At 58.1% G+C, this 23,443-nt stretch overlaps 1 protein-coding gene across 3 annotated transcripts; it reads left to right on the top strand.

Annotated features, from left to right (window-relative positions):
- Positions 1-9: 9 nt before the first annotated feature.
- NPDC1 (neural proliferation, differentiation and control 1) lies at positions 10-22,858 on the top strand. 3 transcript variants are annotated; one of them, XM_071453607.1, is made up of 9 exons: positions 13-215; positions 13,042-13,185; positions 18,318-18,425; positions 18,542-18,715; positions 18,831-18,897; positions 19,854-19,938; positions 20,089-20,168; positions 20,269-20,365; positions 21,316-22,858. In XM_071453607.1, exons 1-9 carry the CDS (start codon positions 122-124, stop codon positions 21,391-21,393), a joined length of 927 nt encoding a protein of 308 aa, XP_071309708.1. In that variant the 5' UTR covers positions 13-121; the 3' UTR covers positions 21,394-22,858. The 3 variants fall into 3 exon arrangements, with proteins under 3 accessions (XP_071309710.1, XP_071309708.1, XP_071309709.1); XM_071453608.1 differs by lacking the exon at positions 13,042-13,185 and having other exon boundaries at positions 14-215; XM_071453609.1 differs by lacking the exons at positions 19,854-19,938; positions 20,089-20,168 and having other exon boundaries at positions 10-215.
- The last annotated feature ends 585 nt before the right edge of the window (positions 22,859-23,443 follow it).

Genomic DNA, 23,443 nt, shown 5'->3' on the forward strand with positions numbered 1-23,443 from the left:
AAACGCGCTGGAGCCCCGCCCTCCGCCTGGCCCCGCCCCGCCCCGCCGCCCGCAGCCGCCGCGGCCCCGCGCCCGCCCGTGTCCGTGTCCGTGTCCGTGTCCGTGGACGTGGACGTGGACGATGGTGGCGGCCCGGGGCGCTGCCGCCCGCCGCGGAGCGCTGCTGCTGCTGCTCACCGCCCTCGGATCCTTCCGTCTGCGCCTCGCCCGTGCCGGTGAGTGCCTCCTTGTTCCCCCCACTCCCGTCTCCGTGTCCTCTCCCTTCCCCCGCGGATGCTCATGTCCTCTCCTACGACGAACCCTGGTGCAGTTGCTCCCCTTCTTCTCCCTCATTATCCCCATCCCCACCAGGGATCAGCATCCGTGGGTGTTCGTGTTCTTGGGTGGAGCAAGATAGGAGGTGCCCCCGTCACAAAGCCCCACGGGGGTTTCTCCCACCCCGCAGCGCTCCCCGGGGACGGGCAGCGCCTCCCCGTCACTCTCCTGCCCGCTGCTGCAGGCAGGGGCCTGGCAGCGGGTGGCAGCGCCGCAGGGCCGGTCCCCAGCAGCTGTTTGAGGGGGCTGGAGGGACCCACAGATGTGGATCCTGGAGTGGGGAAGGAGCACGTAGTCATGGGAGCGGCCCTCATGAAGCACCTTTATTGGTAGGAAAAAATTAAAACAACATCAAAAACCACAAAGAAAAAAATAAGGACGCTGCAGTGACCGAGCCATCCCGGGGAGCCTCCGGGGGCTGCGCTGGAGGGAGCCCTGTTTGCCCAGCTGTCTTATTGCCCCGGGAGCGGCCGCAGCACCGCCCCGGTACACCAGTGACGGTGACATTTCTGCTCTCCGCCGTGGCAGAAGGAATGGGTGGCCTTCGCGCCTTCCCGTGCAGCACCGCCCTAAGCTGCCCAGCTGTCTTCCTAAGGGTTGTTTCGGGGCGTTCAGGTTTGATTTGTTTGAGTTTCAGGGTCTGGGTTAGGACATTTACCCTCCTGGGGCGTCTGGCACTGGACATGCTCCGTGTCCTCTTGCGCTGTGCCCACTGCTGGGGTGCGCAGAGCTGTGATGGGCACAAACAGCGGCCCCAAAACCCCGGCCAGCCCCAGGCCCCGTTGCTGCCTGCGGGGAAGGCTGTGGCTGCCCGCCCCGGGGAGGTGCCGTGTTCCTGCCTAGGTACGGCCTGTCTCGGGCAGGTGCTTTCCGCCTGGCTGGCGCAGGAGCCGGGAAGGGCCTCCTGGCTCCCAGCATTGTTTGCGAATCCGATATTGTTTCCCTTCTCGGGCTCCCGGCAGGGCAGACGCCGGGCCGGCGGACGCCGGGCAGGCAGCCTGCTGTCACCGGGGCCCGGGTGGCCTCTCCGTGCTTCTGAGGGACGGCGGGAAGCTGCAATATCAAAACGTCTGTGTGTTTCCACGTCGGAGGGTTGGAGGCAGAGGTGGGGATGCTCCTGCGCTCCCCCTCTTTACACGAGCCAAGGCTGGGGTAGCCCAGCCAGAGGTATTCCTAACACAGGCTGAGATGAGAGGAAGGAGATCCAGGCTCAGATGAGCCACCAGTGATCCAGCATAATCTCTGCTCCTCCTGAATTTAGGGGTTAGTGTGGGATCATCTGGCCTGGCAGTGCTGGTTGGGCTGGGTCACTTGAGGGGCTGCTGGGGTGATTGTGGCCAGGTGCTGTCAGGGAGTGGTGACAATTTCCCCTTTCCTTCCCCTCCCTTCCCAGCACTAGGAGGATGCTGGAGATGAGGTGAGCATGAGGGGCCTGGCACCACATCAGCAGCCTGTTCCAGTGCTGAGATATTGCATGCTCTTGGCAGATGTGGGATTGGATTTTCAGCTCAACCTCTTTTCCCTGAGAGAAGCTAGGGATGGTGTCTTTGCGCTGTTCCTGACAGCAGCATCCCATTGCCGGGAGTTTGAGGTTGTATGGCATGTGGCAGTGGGGAGCTCCAGGTAGGTTTCTCCTGGGGACGGCGGAAGAAAATATCCCTGGGGTGCTGGGCAGGCAAAGGAGTCTCTGTCCCAGCCCTACCACCTTTCTCTGAGTGCACTGGGGCACAGGAAGCATTGGCTGTTTCTTCTCACTTTATAATTGCCTTTCCTGGGCAGATGGGGCCAAGCTTGGCTTTCTCTGGGGGTGACTGCAAGGTGGAGGTGGCAAGCCCAGGAGCAGCTTCTGTGCTGTGGTATGCTGGTGAAACTGGCTCCTGGCAAGGAGGGAGCCAGGGAAAAGGTCCTGCACTACCATACCCATGTCCTCCTGCCTCTGCAGCTCCATCAAAGCTTCTTCAGAAAGCTTCAGGGGGTTGGCATCTCCTTCTCCTCCTCCTCCTCCTCCTCACTTTCCTTGGCTGGCGCTGCGACCCAGAGCCCCTGCAGCAGATGCCATCTCCCGGGATGCAGCTGCACGTGGCTCAGTAACATCCTCATCTTGCTGTGAGCCTGATCCAAGCTGGACGAAGGGCAGCAGTGCTTTGGAGGCGCTGCAGGTGGTTTAGGTTCGCTTGCTACTCCTCAGCTGGGCTTTTTTCTCCCACGTGTCTCTATGCATCACACCAGGCTTTGGGCAGAGGGCCTGCCTTGCTTCGTTTTCTGGCTTCATTTCCTGGAACATGAGTGACAGCCATATTTCTCCCCGCTTCTTGAGTAACTAGATTGCCAAATTTCATCTATTATTATCCTTGTTATTATTGTAAACAAAAAACCCAGTTTTCCAAATGGGATGACAGGCTAGAACCCCATTTTTTAATAATCCTGAACCCCACTGCCACAGCCATCAGTCCACATCCCAGACATCTGGAGAAGATACTCAGCAAAATCTGAATTTTGTTTCCAGTCCAAGTGACCCATTTGGCCATGTTTGACCTGCTGGCTCTGCACTGCTGCTCCTCCTCATGCCGCTCTGCAGGGACGTGGGTGGGAGCACAGATGCTGGTGTTGATACTGGCTGCCCCTGCTCTGCAGTGGTGCAGGTACTGCTCAAACTTCCCAGCTGGGCATGGCTAGGCAGGAGCCATCCCCTGGGAAGTTCCCAGGCTCAGCCTGTGGTGGGACTGTCCATCTCTTAGCTTTTCCTCCTTGCCTGCTTGTCCATCGCTGCACTGGGAACAGGCTTGGGACACAGTGGGTGCAGTAGCCCCAGGGACCCCCATGCTGACCCCTGAAGCTGCTGCAGCTCCAAGCCACTCTTGGGAGCAAGACATTGGGACTGGTGCTGCACCTGTGGTGCTTGCAGGGGCCTGGCTGCCTTGCCAAGTGAAGGGAGTGATCTCAGCCCTGCAGCATTCTCTGATTTGGTCTGTAGGTAGCAGCCCCAGTTTTTTCTTGAGGCACAGGAAAGGTTGTCTGGGTCCCCCTTGGGAGTGGTGGCGGTGGTGGGCAGTGATTCCATCCTTTCAAGCCCCCTGTGGTGGGGGGTCCTCTGCTACACTGGTGCAGACCAGGTGTTTCTCCAGGCAGCAGCTAGGGTGCTGCCCATGTAGTTTTATTCTTGGAAATAATGTCTCCACCTTGTTATCTGGGGTTACTTGTGCTCAGCTGGTTCTCCCTGTGGGAAAGGAGCCCTTGTGGGCATGAGGTGTGGAGGAGCTGGGATGTGCAGCACAGGCATCCCACAGGGCTCCAAGGAGCTGGTACCCATGCCAGGGACATGGGCAGGGCTCCGTCTGCAGGCCTGAGGAGGGGAAATGGGTGAAAAGATGTCTGATAATTCCAATTACAGAATCAGCATCAAGGAAGAGTTTATGGAAGAGACAGGGTGAAAATCCCTCATCCCTTTTGCTGTAGCTTTGTGGGGACTCACAAATCCATGTGCACCCCAGCAATACCCTGGGGATGCTGATGCGTGGGGAGCTGGAGCTCAGGGTGGGGAGACTGGGATTCTGGAGCCAGGGGCCTGCTTGCACTGTGCAGGGTCAGGTCCTTTGGATCTGCAATTTCCTGGCAGCTCTGGAGACTGTTCCCCCACCCCAGGGATCCCTCAGTTCTCAGAGAGCCTGAGTCTTCCCACAGCTCAGGGGAAGGTGCATCAATGTTTGCCTGAAATGTCTCTTCTGGGCCATGGGGGTATTAAGGGAGGTAATCGGCTTAGCCCTGCCGGGTCCTTCCGGGGGGGCACAGCATCAGGGGGTGACAGTGTGGTCAGGGCACTGGGGACACGGAGGTTGGTGGTAGATGCTGGAGACTAGAGGAGTGATGGGGGCTATCAGGGGTGACAGTGTGGCAGGGGGAACAGAAGGGGTCACGGGATGGACAGTGTGCTGAGGACAGGAGAGGTGTGGCGATGCTGGAGACAGGAGGGGTGATAGCACAGTGGGGACTCTAGGAACGAGAAAGTTAATGGGGGCTGCTGCGGACAAGAGCGATGGGCATGTTGTGAACAGGATGGGTGGTTTGGTGCCCAGGGACAAGAGGGCTGATGGGATGGCCTCTCCCCATGTGCAAGGTGCTGGGTCCCTGGGCACAGGGTACAGAAGCTGCCATCAGTTCCACCCCTGCATTAAATCCATAAACACTATGCCCTGGTGCTTGGGCCCCACCAAGAGCTCTGGGTCTGGTCCCCAAGGGGGGTAGTGGCTCCCCTGGGCCGGCTGGTCCCAAAACACTTGGGCCTGACCCCAATGCCACTGCCAGCACTGAGGTATCTCCCTCCTGTGCCTAGGCATAACCCAGCACTGCTGCTGCTCCAAATGGCAGCTGCAGGCCTGTAATTAGCCACTTTGTGAGCTAACGAGAATTGCAACAGGAAGAAACTGGCCGTTAAGTGCCTGGAGTGATATTTGAATTGGTGGAAGGAAACGCAGCCAGAGCAGGTCCTGGTCCCTGCCTTATCGTGCCCTGGAGCACCGTGGGCTGCAACCGCCCATGTTAACCCATGCACACTGTGGCACATGCTGGGGTACTACTTCCTGCACAGATAGAGGATGGCAAAGCTTTTGAGAGGTATTCCCTGTTTGAGTGGGAACCCATTGCACTAGGTGGGTGACATGAGAGGTGACATGTCAGTTGAGTGCTGTCAGGGACCCTGACTCATCATGATACAGGGGTTCCCTGGGCTCCTGGCCTCTGTTCCGTTCCTACAGAAAGGAGATTGTGGTGGGGTTGGAGACAGGAGGTGTGGAAGGTGCAGGTCTCCAGTGCACCCATAGCACCCATGGCTGCTCTTGTAGGCAAGGAGCTGCTCTGCCTTGGGGACTTCATCATCTCGCACCTGTCAGAGGGAGTGAGAGGGCCCTAAATCAGAAGAGAGGGCAGCCTGGTGAGCTGCTGTAATGTGACCCATCCTGCAGCAATCTTTCCTGGCTTCCTGGCTAGGAAGGAGAGGGTTTCCCTGAGCTGACTCTTCCTATGCAGCATATACCCCAAAATCTCTGGGTCCAGCTCTTTTGGCACCATCTGCAGCCCTTTATCAAGAGCCCTCGGATGCTGCATGCACCAGCACCCCTAGGATGCAGCTGTGCATCCCATGGACACCCAGTTTCTGTGTTGATGGGGCCTCTCAGTTGCTGGGTTCTGCTCCATGGGACACAATGGCCCTGCAGGTCTTTATCACTGGTGGTGGCTGAATCAGTGCAGGTATACCTGTGGGTGCAGCCACAGCAGGGTGGATGCTGCAAGCCCCGCATTTCTGCCTGCCTCTGCTCTTGCATGTCCACCAGCATGGAGGGTGCCCACCTGGAGTGCCCTTGATAGCCCTTGTTCCAAAGGCTGTTGTTCCAAAGACTCTTCTTCTAATGGCTGTTCCAACAGCTATAAAGGTTGGCCCCTATTGCTCCAGCACTCGTGGGTGAGGAGCTATGTCCCCAGGCATCTGTTTCAGGGTCATGGGCTGGTGGGAGTACCAGGGCTGGTGCCAGGCAATGACTAGACAAAGGGAGCTGGACAGACAGACAGAATCCCCACCTTGAACAATGCTCCACCTGGAACAGCAGCTCCACTCTGAGCTGCTGGAGGCATCAGCAAAATTTTGCTCTTTCCCAAAGGCTACAGGATGTCTCTGGTGGTGGTGTGGGATGCTTTGGCTTTGCTAAAGGGCATCTTGGCCCTAGCAGGTGCAGTGGTACTGCTGCTCCAGATGGATATTTCCAGCCCAGTGGTGAGAGTGCATGGGAGCCTGTGTCTGCTTTCACATGACTGAGCTATGGTGGCCCCCAGCCTGGCAGCTCCTTGGGTGCTGAGCTGTGGGGTGGGCTGCCCTCTCCCACCTCCCTGCCATCACACAGAGAGAGTTAACCCAGGGCTGTGGCTCTGCTGTGGCTCAGTGGGCAAGTGTGTACCCGTGGGGTGCTCTCCTGCTCCTGGGTCAGTGCCCAGGAATGCCCTTAGGAGAGAGCTGGACCCCGCTCCCTTCCTTCCAGACTGCTCAGTGCTTCAGGTGGTGTGCTTGCTGTGCACCACAGCCCTGGCCACCACCTGCTTCACTTGTGATGTGGTGCAAAACTTGCCCAATAAGAAGGGAATTAAAGAACCCAACCCCAGCCCCAGCAGGCTCAGTGCATGTGCAAAGTTCATTGGTATTTACTTGAGAAAAACCTGATAAACAAGTCTCCAAGTGGGTGGTTCAGGCTGCAAAGAGCAGCCAGATGCACTGGGATGAGGTGGCACATTGGTGGCAGCCTGGGGTCCCCAGCGTAGGTGTGCATGCAGCGAAGCAAAGCCAGCACCAGGTTTGGGTGGGTAGGCCTGGGGAAATGGCATACGGCACCTGGTTTGCCTTTGGATTTTTTTATTATTTCTTCTCTTCCTGAATATCTGAAGCCACTTGTGGCTGGAGACCCCCTGGCACAGCAGGGACACAGGGTGGGATGCAGTTGTGCACATCCTGGGTGTGGCAGCCTCTGCAGGGCTGCAGTTGGGGCTGTCAGCATTCGGGGTTGTTGAGGCTGGGATACCCCTCGCTGGCTTGATGCCTTCCACACCAGCCACAGGCAAGGAGAGCAATGTTCTCTACTACCTCCTGGCTCTGCCCAGTCTCTGCTGGGGTCTGGATTTGTGGTTTGCTGGAGCAGTTTCCAACCATCCTGGTGCTATCTCCTGTTCCTATGGCCCTGCCAATCCAGCTGTTTCGTTTGCACAGCAGGCAGGCTGCCAGGGCAAGGAACAGGGATGTTTCTGGCCTAGTTAAGTGCTTTGAGTAGTGATACAAAATTCCATTCCCTCAGCCTGCTGGAAATTGCCTGGTTCTGCCCCAGCCTGGAATCACAGGAGCAACTTGGAATTTTGGGGTGCTTGTAGATGGGATCTCCTCTAGAGCAGGGACAGACTCTGGAGGAACACTGATGTTTGGGAGGCAATGTGTTTGGGCATGCCGAGGGCTTGGCGTCTCCCCACCTCTGCAGGAACCTGGCTCAGCTCTTCCTGGCCCTCCCTTTCCCCCTTGGCATTGAACGTGGAGCAGGACAAGGCTCTGGAAGCCCATCATGATGGCCTCAGGGCTGCACCATGGGTGCCCACCACACTGTCTGTCCTGCCTAGCCCAGGGCTCTGGGTTGGTGGCCCCAAAGCAGCAGCAGCTAGGTGAGGATGAGGGTGGGAGGTGGGAGTGGGGGGAGTCGTGAGGATGAGGCCTTTTTCCATTCTTCCTGGGGGTGGGGCTGTGTCTGGTGGGACTGTCCCATCAGTGGGACTGTCCCCTCGGTGGGAGCAGGGTGCAGTAGAGGTGTTTGCTGTGCAGGGATGGGGAATGCTCCCAGGGGTTCCCTACAGGTGTTCCCTGTCCCGAGTCTGTGGCACAAGGCTGCTGGCACTGTTTCTTGGCCATGACAGAAACTGTGCTGGAGATCATCTCTGCCAGCTGGGCCAGACTTCAGCACCCACCAGCCGAAGCTGGGAGTCAGGACACAAGCCCTGGCGGCTTCAGGGATGGGAGCTGGTGACATGTTGCATCTGCCTGACCAAATCTGCTGAAGCACAAAGAAGCATTTCCAGCTGCTCCCTTACTGGTGGACTAGCATACACCGGTGCTGCTGCAGGATATGGGGTCAGACTGGTGGCTGTGGCTGTGGCTGTGCCACATGCTCTGTCCCCAGCGGTGACGTGATGTGACCAGCATCCCCCCAGTCCTGGTTTGTGGGGTCAGCGCTGCTCCACTGTCTCTGGGGGAGAGGGGGCTTGGCTGCTGCATTTTCAGGGGCAGGGGCAGGAGCACAGCAATGACATGAGCAGCTGCTGGCAGTGGCACAGGGACTGCCCCAGCAGCAGTGCCAGCTGTGTCCAGGAGTGGGCATTGCTCCAGGGGTTCAGCCCAGTCCCCATCCACCTGCTTCTTAGTGCAAGAGATAGCAGGGCAGGTGGATGCAGGTGGGTCAGGAAGCCCACCAAGTTGCGGCCACCAGTGGAGTGTCCATCCTGCAGTCACTCTGTGTGTCACTTGTGACTGGTGTGTGTCACCTCTGCTTGGTGTGTGTCACCCGTGGCTGGTGTGTACAGCATCCAGCCTGGCATTGCTACTGCAGCTGCTGGCAGTCACTACCGCTGACTCACTTCAGGAGCCACATCCCTGGGTGTGGGGCAGTGCAGGTGAGGTGCTGAGGGGGTACCTCAGCAACCCCTGCTCCTGCCTGCTGCGGAACAGCAGCACTGCCTCTGCCCAGGGAGGCTCTGGACAGGGGGAAGTGAGACCTCGAGGACTGAGGTCTGATGGGGGCATCATGCCAGCCTGCCTGCCTGATGCCTGCCCGCCAGCCTGCCCTGGGCCTGCTCCAGAGTCCTCCTTCAGAGCCAGGAGCACTTTACAGAGCTGGGAGGGAGCCACGGCCAGTGCCAGCTGGCAGTGGAAGTACTGGGAGGGCAGGCTGCAGGCAGGGCCCTCAGCAGTTCCCACATTATCTGGCTGGAGGAGGAGAATGAGGAAGAAGAGGAGAAGGAATGACCTTGGAGTGGAGCTGGCAGAGACCACACCACTGCAGGCCCTGCGGGGGCTGCCACCGCTGCTGGGGTTGTGTCATGGCCTTGCTATGGTCTTCCCTCAGCCTCAGCCAGCATGCAGGGGCCCAACGTGGGAGTGAGACCTGCACCCTGTTCCCCAGACACCCCGATATCCCCCCTCAGTTGCCCATGTCCCACCAGTGGTCCTGGGCAGGCTGCTCTGTGCCCACGTGGCTGTGCAGCCAGAGCCCTGTGGGCTCAGCCCATGCCCAGTGGGCTCTGCCAGCTCCCACTGTTGGCACTGGGGCTGGCAGCTGAGAGGGAGGCTGGGTGTTGGCGTTGCCAGGACCTTAAACATTCACAGCAGTACTCGGTGCTAATTAATTATCCTCTTACGTTCACTTTTATCTCTCTATCTGCAGCAGTGACGCAGCGGGGGCAGTCCCTGCCTCCCTGGCCACACAAACGTCCTCCTTGGGTTTATTTTTGTTTCTTTTTCACCTGTATGTTTTGGCATGAGTATGGAAGAGCTGCTCCATCCAGTCTGAGACTGCCAGTGGCTCTATGCCCTGCCTGGGCACCCCCTGTCACAAGCACTCTGCTGAGTGCCACCCTGGATGCCTGGCACAGCTCTCCCCAGGGTGAGTCCTTAGGGATGGAGCTTTGTGCTCAGCTTTCCCCCATGGATAACACATCCAGAGGCCTTGCTGCTCACATGACCGTGTTTCCTCCTGGGCACAGGTCTGTTCCTGCTTACATGTGTCCCCAGCTCATGCCCACCTGCTGTGTCTGTGCCAACTGCTGTGTCCGGTGCACCCGCTGGCCTTGGGCTGGGGTCCTGCCTGCAGGGAGTCACTCAGCTCCTCTGGCACCAGCAGCTCAGCCCAGGCTTGAGCTCGGTTTAAGGGGTTACTCCAGTTGTGCTGTTCTGGGCTCCCTGCCCACCTGCACAGGAGTTGAGCACCATGGCAGGGCAGTATCAGCAATTGGAGCATCCCCCTCCTCTGAACACCCCTGGCACATCTGGACAGCAGCATCCTGGCTGGGCTGTGTCTGGTGCTGGCTGCACATTCCATATCATTCATCGCTTGCTCCTCTGGTCTGTACTGTCCTGCTGGCAGGGCCATGCAGGGGTAGGGTCCTTGCAGGACCCCAGCTGGACCCCAGCTTGGGTCCCTCTGCCCATCCCACTTGTGGCCAGGCCATGCTGGGCTGCACTGGTGCTAAGCAGGGACCGTGGTTGGGGTGGGGGGGATCCCAGACTCCCCAGATTCAACAGCAGCCCTGCAGCTGCAGAGGCAAGACAGGGAGCTGCAGCAGGCATCCTGGCACTGTTAACAGGTGGGTGGCATGGTGGTGACATGGCTACAGCTGGGTGGAATTGGGACCCACATACTGTGCCAGCCCAAGTACTCTGCCTCAAGGTGAGTGTTCATGAGGGGGGTATCCATGGCCAAAGTGTTGGGGAACCCAACGTCTGCCTGCTCGAGCACTGGACAGGTGGCACCAGCCACAGGAATGTGTGAGTGTGCAAGGATGGGGCAGCATTGGGGCAGTGTAGTTTGACATCACCACAGGGTGGCAGCAGTCAGGGCTGGATGTGCCCATGTGGCACCTGGGTGGTGGCACACAGAGTGCTCGGTCCCCATCACCTAGCATGGCACTGAGGTGCCCACTCCCACCAGCAAAGGATTCTTACTGCTGGGCTTTGAGTTGGGCTCAGGGAGTAAAGCCCCTGTGAGCCCCCTCAATCCACAGGGTGCCCACGCAGTAATGCCAGCTCACCAGTCACTGGCTGGTGACACATGGGGAGCTCTGAATTGCAGCCGGTGACAGCTGGGCAAGCACAACTCATTCCTCAAACAGAGATAACAGCCTTCACTGGAATCCAGCCTGGGCTTTATGTACCCAATTGCTGGACTCTGGCTCGGGGCTCTGCACCCATCACTCATCACAAGGTGGCTCTGAGGCTCTTGTCAATGTCTGGCTCTGTTGGGGTGACCCACACTGGGGTGACTTCCTCCGCCAGTGATCAGCTTCTGGCAGCACCTGTTTTGGGAGGAAGTGTTTCCATGAGCCTGTGGCACAGACAAGGGCCCCTACATGTGTGTTCCCCACTGCCCCACGGGGCTGTAACATGTCCCCAGCCTGAGGCTGCACAGTGCCACGACCTCCTCCTGCCCTGTTTTTTAAACAGAGTGGCCTTGAGAGTAACCCTGGGGAGGTGAAGCCAGGAGCCAAGTCCAATTTCTGTGCTTAGACATCTGAGTATTTGCCCATTAAGCACTAATTGCCCCCTAGCCACATGGCCAAGCCCCACACTATCCCCAGGGAACAAACAGTCCAGCAAAAAACCCAGCTCCCATGGGCACAGTGGACACTTTCCCCCCCTCTGAGCGCACCCCCTCCAGGCAGCTGTGCCTGGTGTGGGGGTCAGCCAGCACTAAAATTGCAGTTGGTGCATCCTTGCCAGTGGCAGCCGAGGTGGGGAAGGTGATGACTTCCTCGTGGAGTGGAGTGGAGTGGAGTGGAGTGGAGTGGAGTGGAGTGGAGTGGAGTGGAGTGGAGTGGAAAGTTGCCTGGGCACAGGCTGGAGATTCTTAGTAGCAGCTGCACCCTCCAGGGAGCAGTTTGATGGTGAAATATGGCCATGGAAAAGCAGGGGGTTGCATATCCCACTTGTGTGGCTTTGGGGTGATATCTTTCCTGCACCCTTGCTGGGGGAGCAGAACTGTCATGATTTCATGATTCATCCTCTGCCGGTTCTATCCTGTTTAGGACTCTCAGCTGTGTACTTGGTGCTGCCCCCATCAGTGCTGGAGTGCGCCGGGGCTGTGCCGGGTGTTGCCGTCCCCCGGGGCAGGGACAGGCAGGTGGCCCGTGCATTGCTGGTGCCGGTGTGGGCAGCGAGGGCTAGCAGGGACTGCTCGGGGTGCGTGGGCAGGTGCTGGGAGCCTGTTCCTGCTATGATTCATTGCCAGCCTGGCCCTGCTCCCAGTGCAGCCCCACAGTCCTGCTCCCTGCCTGCTGCTGCCTGTGGGAATGCTGCGGGCGTGGTGAGGGACAAGGTGAGGGGCAGAGTAGGGCAGATATGTGCCACATCCTCAGCCAGCTATGCAACCCCATCCAGCTGTGGCCCCATCCAGCTCTTCCTCCCACGCACAGTTGTGCCCGGCCTGAGTGCTGGGTGCACTGAAGGGCACCTGATTCCACAGCGCCACCACTTGTGAGGGAAAGACACTCCAAGCTGCAGCAGGACCAGCAGTGTCACCATCAAAGCCGGGACCCCATTGTGCCCCAAACAGCCTTCTGCCACAGGTGGTACTGAGTGCTGGCTCTTTGTGTCACAGTTCCTGTCTGTCTCCAGCTCTGCACATGGTTTGCCACCGTCACCTGGCCCAGGACTCAGTTTTGTGTAGGACATGGGGACCTTGCGCCTTGTGTTCCCCAGAGAGGTTCACTTCCCGGGATGAAGACCCAGCCATGATGGCACTGCCATGGCACAATGGGTTGGTGAGGCTGGACCTGGGGGACTCATGCCTGTGTCCAGGGAGTGGCGTGAGATGCCCCATGAAACTGTGAATGAGGTTTGGGGTGCAGTTCAGTGCCAGGGAGGGCTGGCTCCCACTGCTTCCTGCAGGGAATCCTGAAGGGATGGAAGCCTAAGTCACAGCGCTGTCACATCCCGCTGAGGCTTTGGGGGAGTTTGTGACTTTTGATTTAACAGTCACCACACCAGCATCAGTCTGTGCTGGTTGGATTTCATCTCCCCATGCAGGGCAGGCAGCAGCAGGTGATCCTGGTGCTGCAGCACTCCCACATTGTGTCCCACAGGATGGTGGCACCCTGGGGCTGGGGACCCTTGGGGGGTATGGGCACTGCATGCATGCTCATCACTGCAACTGCCTTGTGAATGTCATGGAGTCACAGACTACCTCAAGTTGAAAGGGACCCATGAAGATCATCGAGTCCAACTCCTCGGTAATTAAGCTCGTGATTAATTCCAGGTGGTAATGGCCTTGTGGAGGCAAAGTGGGGCCTTGGGGCAGCTGTGGTGAAGCCCATTGATAGCCGGGAGCTGCAGCAGGGCAGCCTGGGGCAGCTGGGTCCCACTCCAAAAAGCTGTGAACAGACCTAGGGGTGTGTTTGACCCCTCTCCTCCTCCTGAGCTGTTTTGTCCTGTCCCCACAGCAGCATCGTGTCCCCGGAGCCTGGACTGTGCCCTGCAGCGCCGGGAGTTCTGCCCGCCAGGCTCAGGTGCCTGTGGGCCCTGCCTGCCCCCATTCCAGGAGGACGACCACGGGCGCTGTGTCCAGAGGCAGCTCTCACCCAGTGGTAGGTGCACCCACCCTCTGCCCCTCTGCCTGCACACCTACCCTGCATCTCTGCAGCTCTGGGAGGTTCTGTGCCTCAGGACAGCCCCCCCCACCCCAGCAGCACCCCATGCTCTTCCTTTTTTCCATGGCAGCTGTATCTCTGTGGGGACAGCTGCTCTTCTCCCTCTCACCCCACTCACCTCAGATGAGGGGGTGGTTTTGGGCTGGCAAGCCCATCCTGCTCTACGTGCATCCTGCTCTGGTGATTGGCCCCGTCAGCACTGTGGGGAGCCTAGGACCTCCAAGGACAGGAGTAGGACAGGCAGCTTCTGGGGATCTCCAGGATATTCACGGTGTGCCTGGCTCTTCCAGGGTTCAGGCTTTGCAGGAGCAGAAAAGCCATCTTCAGCACACAGAGCAGTGACTCATGCTGCCCATGGCCTCACCCATCCCGGGGTGCCAGTGGGATTTTAGTGCCTGATTCCCTTTGGTTTGAGATATTGGTCGGTGGTTCAGGACTGATGTTTCCTCCTTGGGTGATGCCCAGCATCCATGCTGGGAGGACTTGAGTCAGCTGTGACTGGGAGGACCACTCCCTGGCTGCACACCAGGGCACCGAGGGCCGTACTGGGTGTTATTCCTGGCTCTGTCCCCAAGGGATCTAAGGGGCTGTGGCAGCCTGGGTGCAGCAGCCTATGGTCAGCCATCCCACTGCTACTGCAGTACTTGAAGGGTGCTCCCAGTGCAGCTTTGGCACCTGTGCCCCTGGTTCAGCTGCAAATACAGTGCTGGGGGCCAGTCATAGGCATATTTTAGCCTGACAGTCAACCCTTCATGCAGCTTGGAAAGCTGTGGCAGAGTTACTTTTGTGCCCCCTTATCATGGGCTCACCTCACAGGTAAGTTAAGACCATAATTATGGCTTCACACAATTATTTATTGCTATAAAGTGGAGTGGCCTCTGTGGCTGGGGAAGAGGCCAGGACTGGCCACACCCTCAGGCTGTTCCTGGTAGGTTCTGCTGGGGACTGCCTGGATGCAAGGTACTCTGGAGCACCTCTGAGTCACCTCCTGGTGCAGAACGTATTGGTATCTCCCCCAGCCCACCCTTCTCCACCTGCTCTTCACTCCCGCTGCCCCCAAAAGTCTCCTGCTAAGGGGTTCCCAACTCCTGGGGAGCTTCTAAAAACATGCAGGATGGACAAGCACTGGTCATTGAACCAGGAGCAGGTTCCCCTGCATCTGAACTCCATGCAGACATGGAGAGGTCCTCTGAGTTTTAGGGGATTGCTTTGTGTTGTTGAGCATGTTCAGGGTCTTGTTGGGGTGCAGTTGGAGATATCCTTCACCCATGGCTCTGCCCAGGTGGGCACATGGAGGATGTCAGAACCCAGCATGCCTTCAGTGCCATTCCTCCTAACAGGAGAATTACCCTGTAAATCAGAGGGGAGACCCCCAAAGCAAGACCCTTTGGCTGAAATGAGAGGGATGGCTGGGGGGATAAGAGGGATTGGCACAGGAATATGGTCTAGACTTGATGTTTGACAGCAGTCAGTGCCCCTGCCACGGGTTCTTCATTCACTGGCACTGAATGGGTTTAACAGTTGTTTATAGTTCATTTTTTAATGTGGAGTCTTGAGAGCAAATTCCCCTCTCGCAAGGGCTGCACATGCGCTGGCATCTCCATAGCAACCCAGCTCCTTTCTGAAGGATGTGGCCACAGTTGCATCCTTATGCAGAGAGATGCAGGACCATGGTACCATCCTCTAAGGACCCACCATTGCAGGATGGTGACACCAAAGTCTCTCCCAGTCCTATCCTGTTGTCCCAAGCAATGCTGCTAGCTTGTGGCAGCAAAAGTGTGGGACTGCGTTAAAAAAAAAAAGGGGATCTCCTTCCAAATCCTTTGTTTTAGCATTCTGAGGATGACCAGCTACTCTTGGCAGGGAGGCACCATTTATTTTTCAATGGGGGCTTTCTTTCTCATCCTGCCTGTACCTTTATCTGGTAGCAGCACTGGAGAGGGCTGTGAGGATGAAGAGGGGCTGTGATAGCTGCATTTAGGGGGAGATGCAAAGCAAACAGGGGGCTGCTGTAGCCCAAGGATGCCTTAGCCTTTGAAGGGGATACCCATGCAGCCCTTTTGCTATGTAGGCAGACCCTTTAAAGGGTTGCACATCCTTGAACCACTTGTGACTGCTGGTGATGCCAATCCTGGGATCCTGCCACTGTGCCATCCCCACTGCTTCTGGCAGGAGCCAGGGATCCTCTCCCAAAAGCAGCTTTTTGAGGTGAAAAGCACCATTTGGGGTCTCAGGAGGGCATGTGAGTGTTCCTGCCATTATGTGTAGGTCTTTCGGCATACCTGGCACAGAGGTGAGATGGGATGTATGGAATCTGGGTACACTGCATCCCACAGCTGGCTGTCTGCACCTGGCTGCTGCTGTCTTGCACAGGGCTCTGAGCTCCCCAAAATCCCATTCACTCCATGGTGCTGCATGTGTCTGTGCTGTGATGGGTTTGAGTGATGTGCTTTGAGATAGTTGGTCTTATCCTGCTTCTGCTTGACCAGCATGGAGCCCCACTGGGCTGCAGGAAGCACTTTGGGAAAAGGGGCCTCAGCTCACAGACATGGATGTTCCTCATTCCCTGCCCGCTGTGCTGCCAGCATCAAAGAGGACATCAGCCATCCTGGGCGGGACTATAGAAATTAGTGGATGTATAAGAATTTTGTGCCCTCATGTGGACACTGTCAGTTACAGGTTTCCTCAGCCCAGGGCAGAAGCCTCATGTGTCTCTTCTTGGTCCCTGTTTCCCCAAACTGTCAGGGTAGGTGTGCGTCCCAAGGTTGAGCCCTGAGGAGGTGGAAGCCCTAAGGAGAGGCCAGGGGCAGAGCAGAGGGACTGGGGGACTGTGTGCCAGCCTGGCCATGACATCCTGCTGCAGCACTGGTGGCAACTACCATGAGGGGGCACCCACACCCTACACAAGCCCTGCCTGCACCCCTGAGTGCCCCTGTGCATGGCCTGAGTGCCCTGTCCCTATCCCGTCCATGCCTGGTGTGCCCTCCCTGGACACTGTTCCTCCCCCGCATCTCTGCTCCTGCTCCTGGGGCAGTCAGGCAGGAACTGGGGCTCACCTCGGCCCCCTGTTCCCTGGAGCAGCTCAGGGCCAGCATCTCACACACCCACAGTGCCTGGCCGGACCCAGCCCTCAGTGCCCTCAGATGGGTGGTGGAAACTGTGGCATCACTGGGGGAGGTTTAGCTGCCACACAGAATGGGAGGTGGGCAGCTTTTAGCCACTTGAAGACAATGTGCTGATAAAGCTGGTTAGTGCAGGTAAGTGGCACAACCCAGGCCCTGCAGCAACACCGGAACCCCAAACCACTGCCTCAGTTTCCAATGTGCCACTTGACACACCCCCACAGGGTGGGAGACTGAGGGACCTGGCAGCTGCTCTGGCTGCTTTTTCAACTTTATTTTCCTTTTTCCAGCCACATCACATCCAACACCAGCACAGCCTGGTGGTGGCACACATGGGATGGACAGGGTTGTCCCCTATGGAGACAGACTTTTCCCAGAGTGCAGAGGTGAGCTAGAGCCAAATGTCCCCATCCCAGGCATTAGGATGTCCTCTGGCACAGGGCTATCCCAATCCTGGGCACAAGGGTGTCCCCCTAAGGCACAGGGCTGTCACACTGGGTCCCATGCAACTCCCTTGCCCGTTGAGAGACGTTGGCCCTGTGCTAGCACCTTGTCACCATGGCACTCACCTATTGGGCACAGCACTGGCACAGCCCCATCCTGGCGCTACTTGACCATGGCACTGCTCTGGGATGCAAATAACAGGGTGCAAAGAGCCAGGGAAACCCAGGGCTCTAGCTAAGGGTAGGAGGCTGGGGGCAGTTTGGGGACAGCAGGGCATGGAGGATGTAGGAACAGTGACTCTTGGTGCTTTTGTTTAAAGCAAGAGTGTCCCCCTTTTCAATTGTTTTTTGGCTCATGTGGTTCTGAGTCATGGGGCAGCAAGGTGGCAGTTGTGCATGGCTCCAGAGGGAATCAGGGTTTATTTCCAAACACTGGATGTGAGGACAGATTCCAGAGGAGATGTAATTCTTATGACCTTGAATTATGTGCCAGTACCACCTTGCCTTAGTATGTCTGGATTTAGGCCCAAGGGCTTCTCTGAGGGGACAGTCTGAATATGGGCAAAAGAAGCAGGGATAGGATGGGGATTGAGATGGGGACAGGGATGTCTACTGCTTTGATGTTTGAGTTTAATCCTGTTAAAAGCAGTGGTGAGTGTCAGAGCTGGACTCTGCTTGATGAGCCTGAGAAGAGCGACTCCACTCTTGCTGCAATGCTGTCACCTCAGGCCAGAGTGGGAGTCCTGCCTGTGCCTGATGCTGCAAGAGCCCCCTGAAGAGCAGATGTGTCTGGTGGCCACTGTGCTGGGACATGGGCTTGGACAGCCACCTGTGAGATGCTGCTGGGGCCAGCCCCTGGGGGTACATCCCTTGCTGAATGGGGCTCCCAAAGGAGCTGCATCCCACCAGGCACTGGGCAAGAACCAACCCCTCTACTGGAGCAAGGGCTCCCATGCTCTGATGAACAACCAAGCTGAGCTCTGCTCTGGGGTGGCTCCAGCCACTCTGCTCTATAAAGGGCCCTGATCTATTTTTGAGGTGAAAACCAGTGTTTGGGGTGTCCCCTGACTGTAACTGTGCTGAAGCTACCCCTCACCCCTGAGGCAGGAGGGCAGATGGGGAGTATCTGTCCTGGTCCAGCTCCCATCCTTCCTTCCTTGGAGCTGCTGTGTAACCCCAGGGGCAGGTGCTGCACACTGGGTGCTGGCACCCTGCCCTCTCTCACAGAGTCTGCAGGACCTGCTGCCTCTGGCATGAAGGCAGATGCTGTTGCTCCTGATCCTCCAGAATTTGTGGGGTGAAAATCGCACTGAACGCAGCAAGGATACCCGTGGGTCTCGGGGCCCAGCTTTCAGAGAGCTGCATCTGAGGGGCCTCAGACTGAACTCCACCCGTGTTTGCTGGAGCTGGGACAGAAGCTCCTTCTTGGGGGTACTGGTCTCGCCCTGGGGGTGGGCACACACCTGCACCCCACAGTGCCCATCTCACACCTGTTCTCCCATAGGACGGACCTCTGTTCCCAGCTTGGAGGCAGAAATTGATTTTCTTGCGGATGTGCTGGCCCGGCAGGAGGCTCCTCGCCACCACCCACTACAGGATGGCAGACCCAGGAGTAAGTGCTCATCCCTGTTCCTAGCAGTTCCTTGCAGCCAGACCCTGCACCCCAGGCAGGTTTGCCTTCTGGAGCTGCCTGGACACCACTCACCACTGCTCTGTCTTCTCCTGCAGCCACCCTGGTGCCCAACAGTGGCAGACAGCGTGTGGCCAGTTGGCTGAGAGATGGGCATCTGCAGCAGGGTCCCGCCAGCACCATGGCAGCCACCACCCTCCCTACCACTGCCACTGTCCAGAAGTACCCGGTGGAGGCATCCCCCATCCCTGAAAATGACAACATGGTGCTCGGTGAGACCCTGGGACTCAGAGGAAGAGGTTTCACATCCTCACCAGGGAAGCATGGGCTGGTGTCACCATGCTGCCAGCTCACCTGCTGTCCCTTGCTGTCCTCTCCACCTGGCAGGGCTGATCGTGGTGTGCACGGTGGCCGGGATCTCCGCGCTGATCGTGGCAGCCATCTGCTGGTACAGGTGAGCTGGGGCTGCGGACAGTCCCTCAGTGACCCTGTGCCCAGGGCAGTGTATTCCCATGCTTCCCAGGCATGAGGGGTTGCAAGAGAGGCAGTAGTCCTCCCAAGGAGCAGCATCAGCTGGCTGGAGCAGGAGGACAGTAGTGAGACACCTCTGTGCCAGATGCAGGCTCCTGGGAGCAGTGGCACCTGGTGTGGGCATCACTGTGGTGCTGGGTGCTGACACTGCCAGCACGTTGGTGCCTTGTGCCCAGGCCCCATGGGATGGAGGTGGTTTTGCCTGTCATGGTTGCCATCACAGGGAACAGGGCTGACCCTCCAAGGGTCACTGGCTCCTCAATGGAGTTGTCTGCTTCTATGGCTCCCCATATCCTCTAGGATGAACTAGAGAAGTTCATTGTGCCTACAGTGGGCACTGGTGAGGCACCTCATATCCTGGGTTCAGTTTTGGGTCCCTCATGGCAGGAAAGACATTGCAGGTCAGGAGCATGTCCAGAGAAGGGAATGGAGCTGGCGAAGGGTCTGGAGCACAAGTCCTATGAGGAGCAGCTGAGTGAGCTGGGAGGGCTCAGCCTGGAGAAAGGCAGGCTCAGGGGGACAATCATGCTCTGCACAACTCCCTGACAGGAGGGGGCAGCCAAGGGAGGGTCAGCTCTGCTCCCAGGGAACAAGGGACAGGATGAGAAGAAATGGCCTCAAGCTGTCTCAGGGGAGATTTAGGTTGGATATTAGGGAAGATTCGTGTAAAGGGTGGTCGGGCATTAGGCTTCAGGAAGGACTGCCCAGGGAGGTGGTGGAGTCACCATCCCTGAAAGTGTTCAAAAAACATGTGGGTGTGGCACCTGGGGATGTGGTTTCGTTGTGGGCTTCGGCAGTGCTGGGTTAATGGTTGGGCTTGATCTTAGAAAACTTTTCCAAACTTTGTGATTCCCTGATTCCAATGCCCCTTCCTGGCAGGCTGCAGAAGGAGGTCAGGCTGGCACAGAAAGCAGACTATTCAGCCCAGCGAGTAGCCAGCCCCCTGCCCTATGACAAGATCTCGGTAAGGTGCCCATATCCCTCCCTGTGAGGTGTTTGGCACACGGGCCTCAGTGCTCTGCTGGAGGTATTCCCACATGGTGGAGGCCCTCCACCAGCCAGTCTGGGGCCCTCCACAGCCCAGTCTCCACAGCTTTTCCTGCTCTCTCCACAGCCTGGGGACAAGACGCTGGCTCAGAGCGCCCAAATGTACCACTACCAGCACCAAAAGCAGCAGATGCTCTCCCTGGAGAAGTAAGCAGCCTGGTAGCAGACAACGTGTCCTGCCATTAACTGGGATGGTCCTCATCATCCCACTGGGTTTCACCGCCTCTCTACATCTTCTTCCCCCCAGGCATAAAGAGGAGCCCAAGCTGCCAGACTCAGCGTCATCTGATGAGGAGAATGAGGATGGAGACTTCACCGTGTATGAGTGCCCTGGGCTGGCTCCGGTATGTGGGTGCAGGAGAGCCAGGGGTCCCTGTGCCTGTGGGGGTGTCCAATAAGTGCCTGGGACGTGCCCTTCAGTGTGAGGAGCCTTTTCCACATGTTCTTCATCAAACTTAGAGGTGGTCCAACCTCTGCCCCTCTGTTGCCCCCATGTCCCTGGCCAGCTCCCACTGAAGCTCTCCGGTGGGCAGGAATGCATGTCCTGGCACAAGGATTTCCTTGGGAGCAGATAATTAGAGCAGCCCTTGGCCCACCTGACCCACCATCCCTCTGGCGACGGGGGCATGGTCACCGCTCCTAGGCACCGGGGCTGGGGGGACTCGTCCTTGTGCCCTCCCAACGTCTGGAGCGCAGTCATGCGACCCCTTACAGCCAGAGGGTGTTCTTGGCTAGCAGGGGACTTTGGGGACGGGCATAACAGCCCTGGCTACAAAGAGCACAAAGGGACGAAGAGGAGCCTTTTACATGGTAATAGCTGCGGAGCGCGGCCATCAGGGCCCAGATCGAGGGTCATCAGTGGGTCTTTACAGGCCCATTAAAGGGCACTTGATCGCAGGCAGGCAGTCTGGACAGGGCATCCCATTCCTGCCAGCCGTGCTGAGGGGCCCATCCTGGGGTCCCCAGCCTGATCAAGAAACTGTTCCTGCCAGCCAGGCTGGGATTGCTGTCCTGGGGTCCCCAGCCTAACTGTGGGGTCCCATCCTACCCAAGACCTTGAGTTTTACACATCACCCCACCTCATTCCCTCCTGCCAGGGAGGCAGCACCTTTCCAGGGTGACGGAAGTCCTGGTGTTTGTCATCCATTGCAGCCCACTTGGTAGCCCACTTCCCCTGCTCCCTGCCGGTCTGGGGTTGAGACCCAAACCCCTTGGGCTGGGGCAACTGAATTCCAACCTGCTTTCTGACCTCCCGCCTTTTCTTTCCCCCATCCCTCTCCCGCCACCACGGCAGACCGGAGAAATGGAAGTGAGAAACCCGCTGTTTGACGACTCCTCCCTACACCCCTCCAGCCCCAAGTCGCAGCAGTAACCGCCCCGTCTCCTGCGCTCCAGCTTGCTGCAGACTGGGCCCAGTGGGGTGGCCGTGCTGGAGGAGCACCCACAGCTGGGTCGAAGGACGCTGCCAGACTGTTCGACGCCTGCCCAATAAACACCCACTAACAGCTATGGGGGGGGATCGCCCCCGTTTCCAGCGTCCTTGTCCTCTTTGCTGCTGTGATCGCGTCCCTGCATTGCCGTTTGCTCACAGCTCTCGTGGGCGCAGGGGAGCGGCTGCTTTGGCATAGAAATTGGTGGGGGAAGGGGGGGGGGGGGGGAGGCTGCGGCACTGTCCCCTAGCTGAAGCTACATAGCAGCTGGGAAGGAGCCAGCGCGAAGGTCAGAAAGCAGAAGAGAGCCAGGAGGGCTGGGCACGCTCATGCCTGGCATCAGGGCTGCCAGCCTGCCCAGAGCACCTCTGCCAGGGATGGAGCCTTTTCCTGGAGCAGGTGGCATCACTAAGGGCTTCAGTCCCCATTCTCCTCTGCCCCAGCCTGGGCAGCTCCTGGCAGCAGGATAGTGCTCCAGGAGCCAACAGCAGGAGCAGCTCAAGCAGGCACTGGCATCACTCCTCAGGCTGCTCCTTCAGATGCTGTCCTGTGTTCTGACCCCATTAAGAGTGCTGGGCTTCAGGACAGTCCCAGTGCTACTGTGGCCTGGGAGCCCACATCAGTCTGTGCGGGCAGAGGATGGGCTCTCTCTTACCCCAGGCCTCAGCAGGGTAAAAGCTCAGAAAAAGCGTTCAAGGTTTTGTTTTTAAGCTTATGTGCTGTGGGGGAGGAAGGAATAGGACTGGAGGGAGCTGGGGTGGCTTGAGAGGGGTAGCCAAGGCATGGGGGCTTTGCTGTGCTGCTTCAAACCCCACAGAGCCCATGCCGGGGCAGCATACCTGTGGAGCCTGACACTGTGCATTCTCTGAGCATCCCTCTGTGGCAGGTGACAGTCTCCACTGCTCCATCCCAGGCACCTCTTGGGCCCCAGACACTCCCTGCACCCCTACGTTGCCCACATCCAGCCTCACCAACATGTTCTTGCTTGGAGCCCAGTGCTGCTCCTCCAACCCTCCCAGGTACATAGGCCATGAACCCCTCCAGTGGAAGGCCCAGAACAGGGTTTGGGTTACTTTGCACAGATGTGGCTTCATGTCCAGACCCTGTTGTGGACTATCACGGGCACAGGTCACCGGTTGTGCTCACTGGAGCCATTGCACACTCAGGCAGGCATGGGCAGGGCAGGCAGCAGTGGCAGAGATGTGCTGGTGAGTGGTGGTGGTATGGGACCGTCCCTGTCCTTGGCGGGGTGGCTGGGAGAGGCCATCACGGCACAGATTCTGTCCCCATGTCCTGCGCTCCCCCTCCCCTGGGCTGCTGCCACTCTTCCCACACCTCTCGTTGTTGTTGTATGAATTGTAGTTCTTTTAAAAAGAGATTTTATTAAACGACCATGTTTGAGACCCATGCGAGTGTGTGGTGTGGGGCCCGAGGCTTGGGGGGCTCCTCTCGACAGCAGGGTGGGACAAGGGGACAAGAAAGGAGGATGCTGTGGTCCCCAAACCTTCCCTAGGGAACAGTGAGCAGCCATTCTGCTTCTGCAGCTGGAATAGTGTTCAAATCCTTCCCAAGGGTTTTCCCAGGCACATAAAGAACCGGGGATAATTTTCTTGTCTTTCAGTATTTGCCAGGTTTCAGCAGGGAAAGGTCGGTGGGAGCCCCCGCACCCAGCCCTGCAGCACCCACCACCCACCCCCCCCTCCACCCCTTGCCCCCAGGGCCCTTAGCACCTCGGGGATGACAGATAAGGGCTATCGAGTCCCCGCATTGTGTGCAGCCCAGTTCCTTTGATCACGCCAGCCCCCCCCCATCAAGCTGATACCATCTCTCCAGGTTTCAGCAGCCGGAGGTGGGTGCTGACTCACCGCCAAAGCACCCACCCAGGATGCTCCTCTCATGGGAGTCTCCAGCTGCACCTCTGGGCAATGCACACCCCAAATAACCTGAGATGCCCCCAGGGCTCAGTCCTGGGAAAACCCAGCCTAGAACCCA

This window comes from Agelaius tricolor, unplaced genomic scaffold (genome assembly GCF_023055355.1).
Source record: "Agelaius tricolor isolate 1412-34295 unplaced genomic scaffold, bAgeTri1.0.p SCAF_37, whole genome shotgun sequence".
Lineage (NCBI taxonomy): Eukaryota > Metazoa > Chordata > Aves > Passeriformes > Icteridae > Agelaius > Agelaius tricolor.

Coding starts and splice junctions, on each gene's coding strand:
- NPDC1 (XM_071453607.1), top strand. CDS start 122: ATGGTGGCGGCCCGGGGCGCTGCCGCCCGCCGCGGAGCGCTGCTGCTG. Junction 13,186..18,317: donor GAGGCAGCTCTCACCCAGTG/GTAGGTGCACCC, acceptor GTTCTCCCATAG/GACGGACCTCTGTTCCCAGC. Junction 18,898..19,853: donor GCAGCCATCTGCTGGTACAG/GTGAGCTGGGGC, acceptor CCTTCCTGGCAG/GCTGCAGAAGGAGGTCAGGC.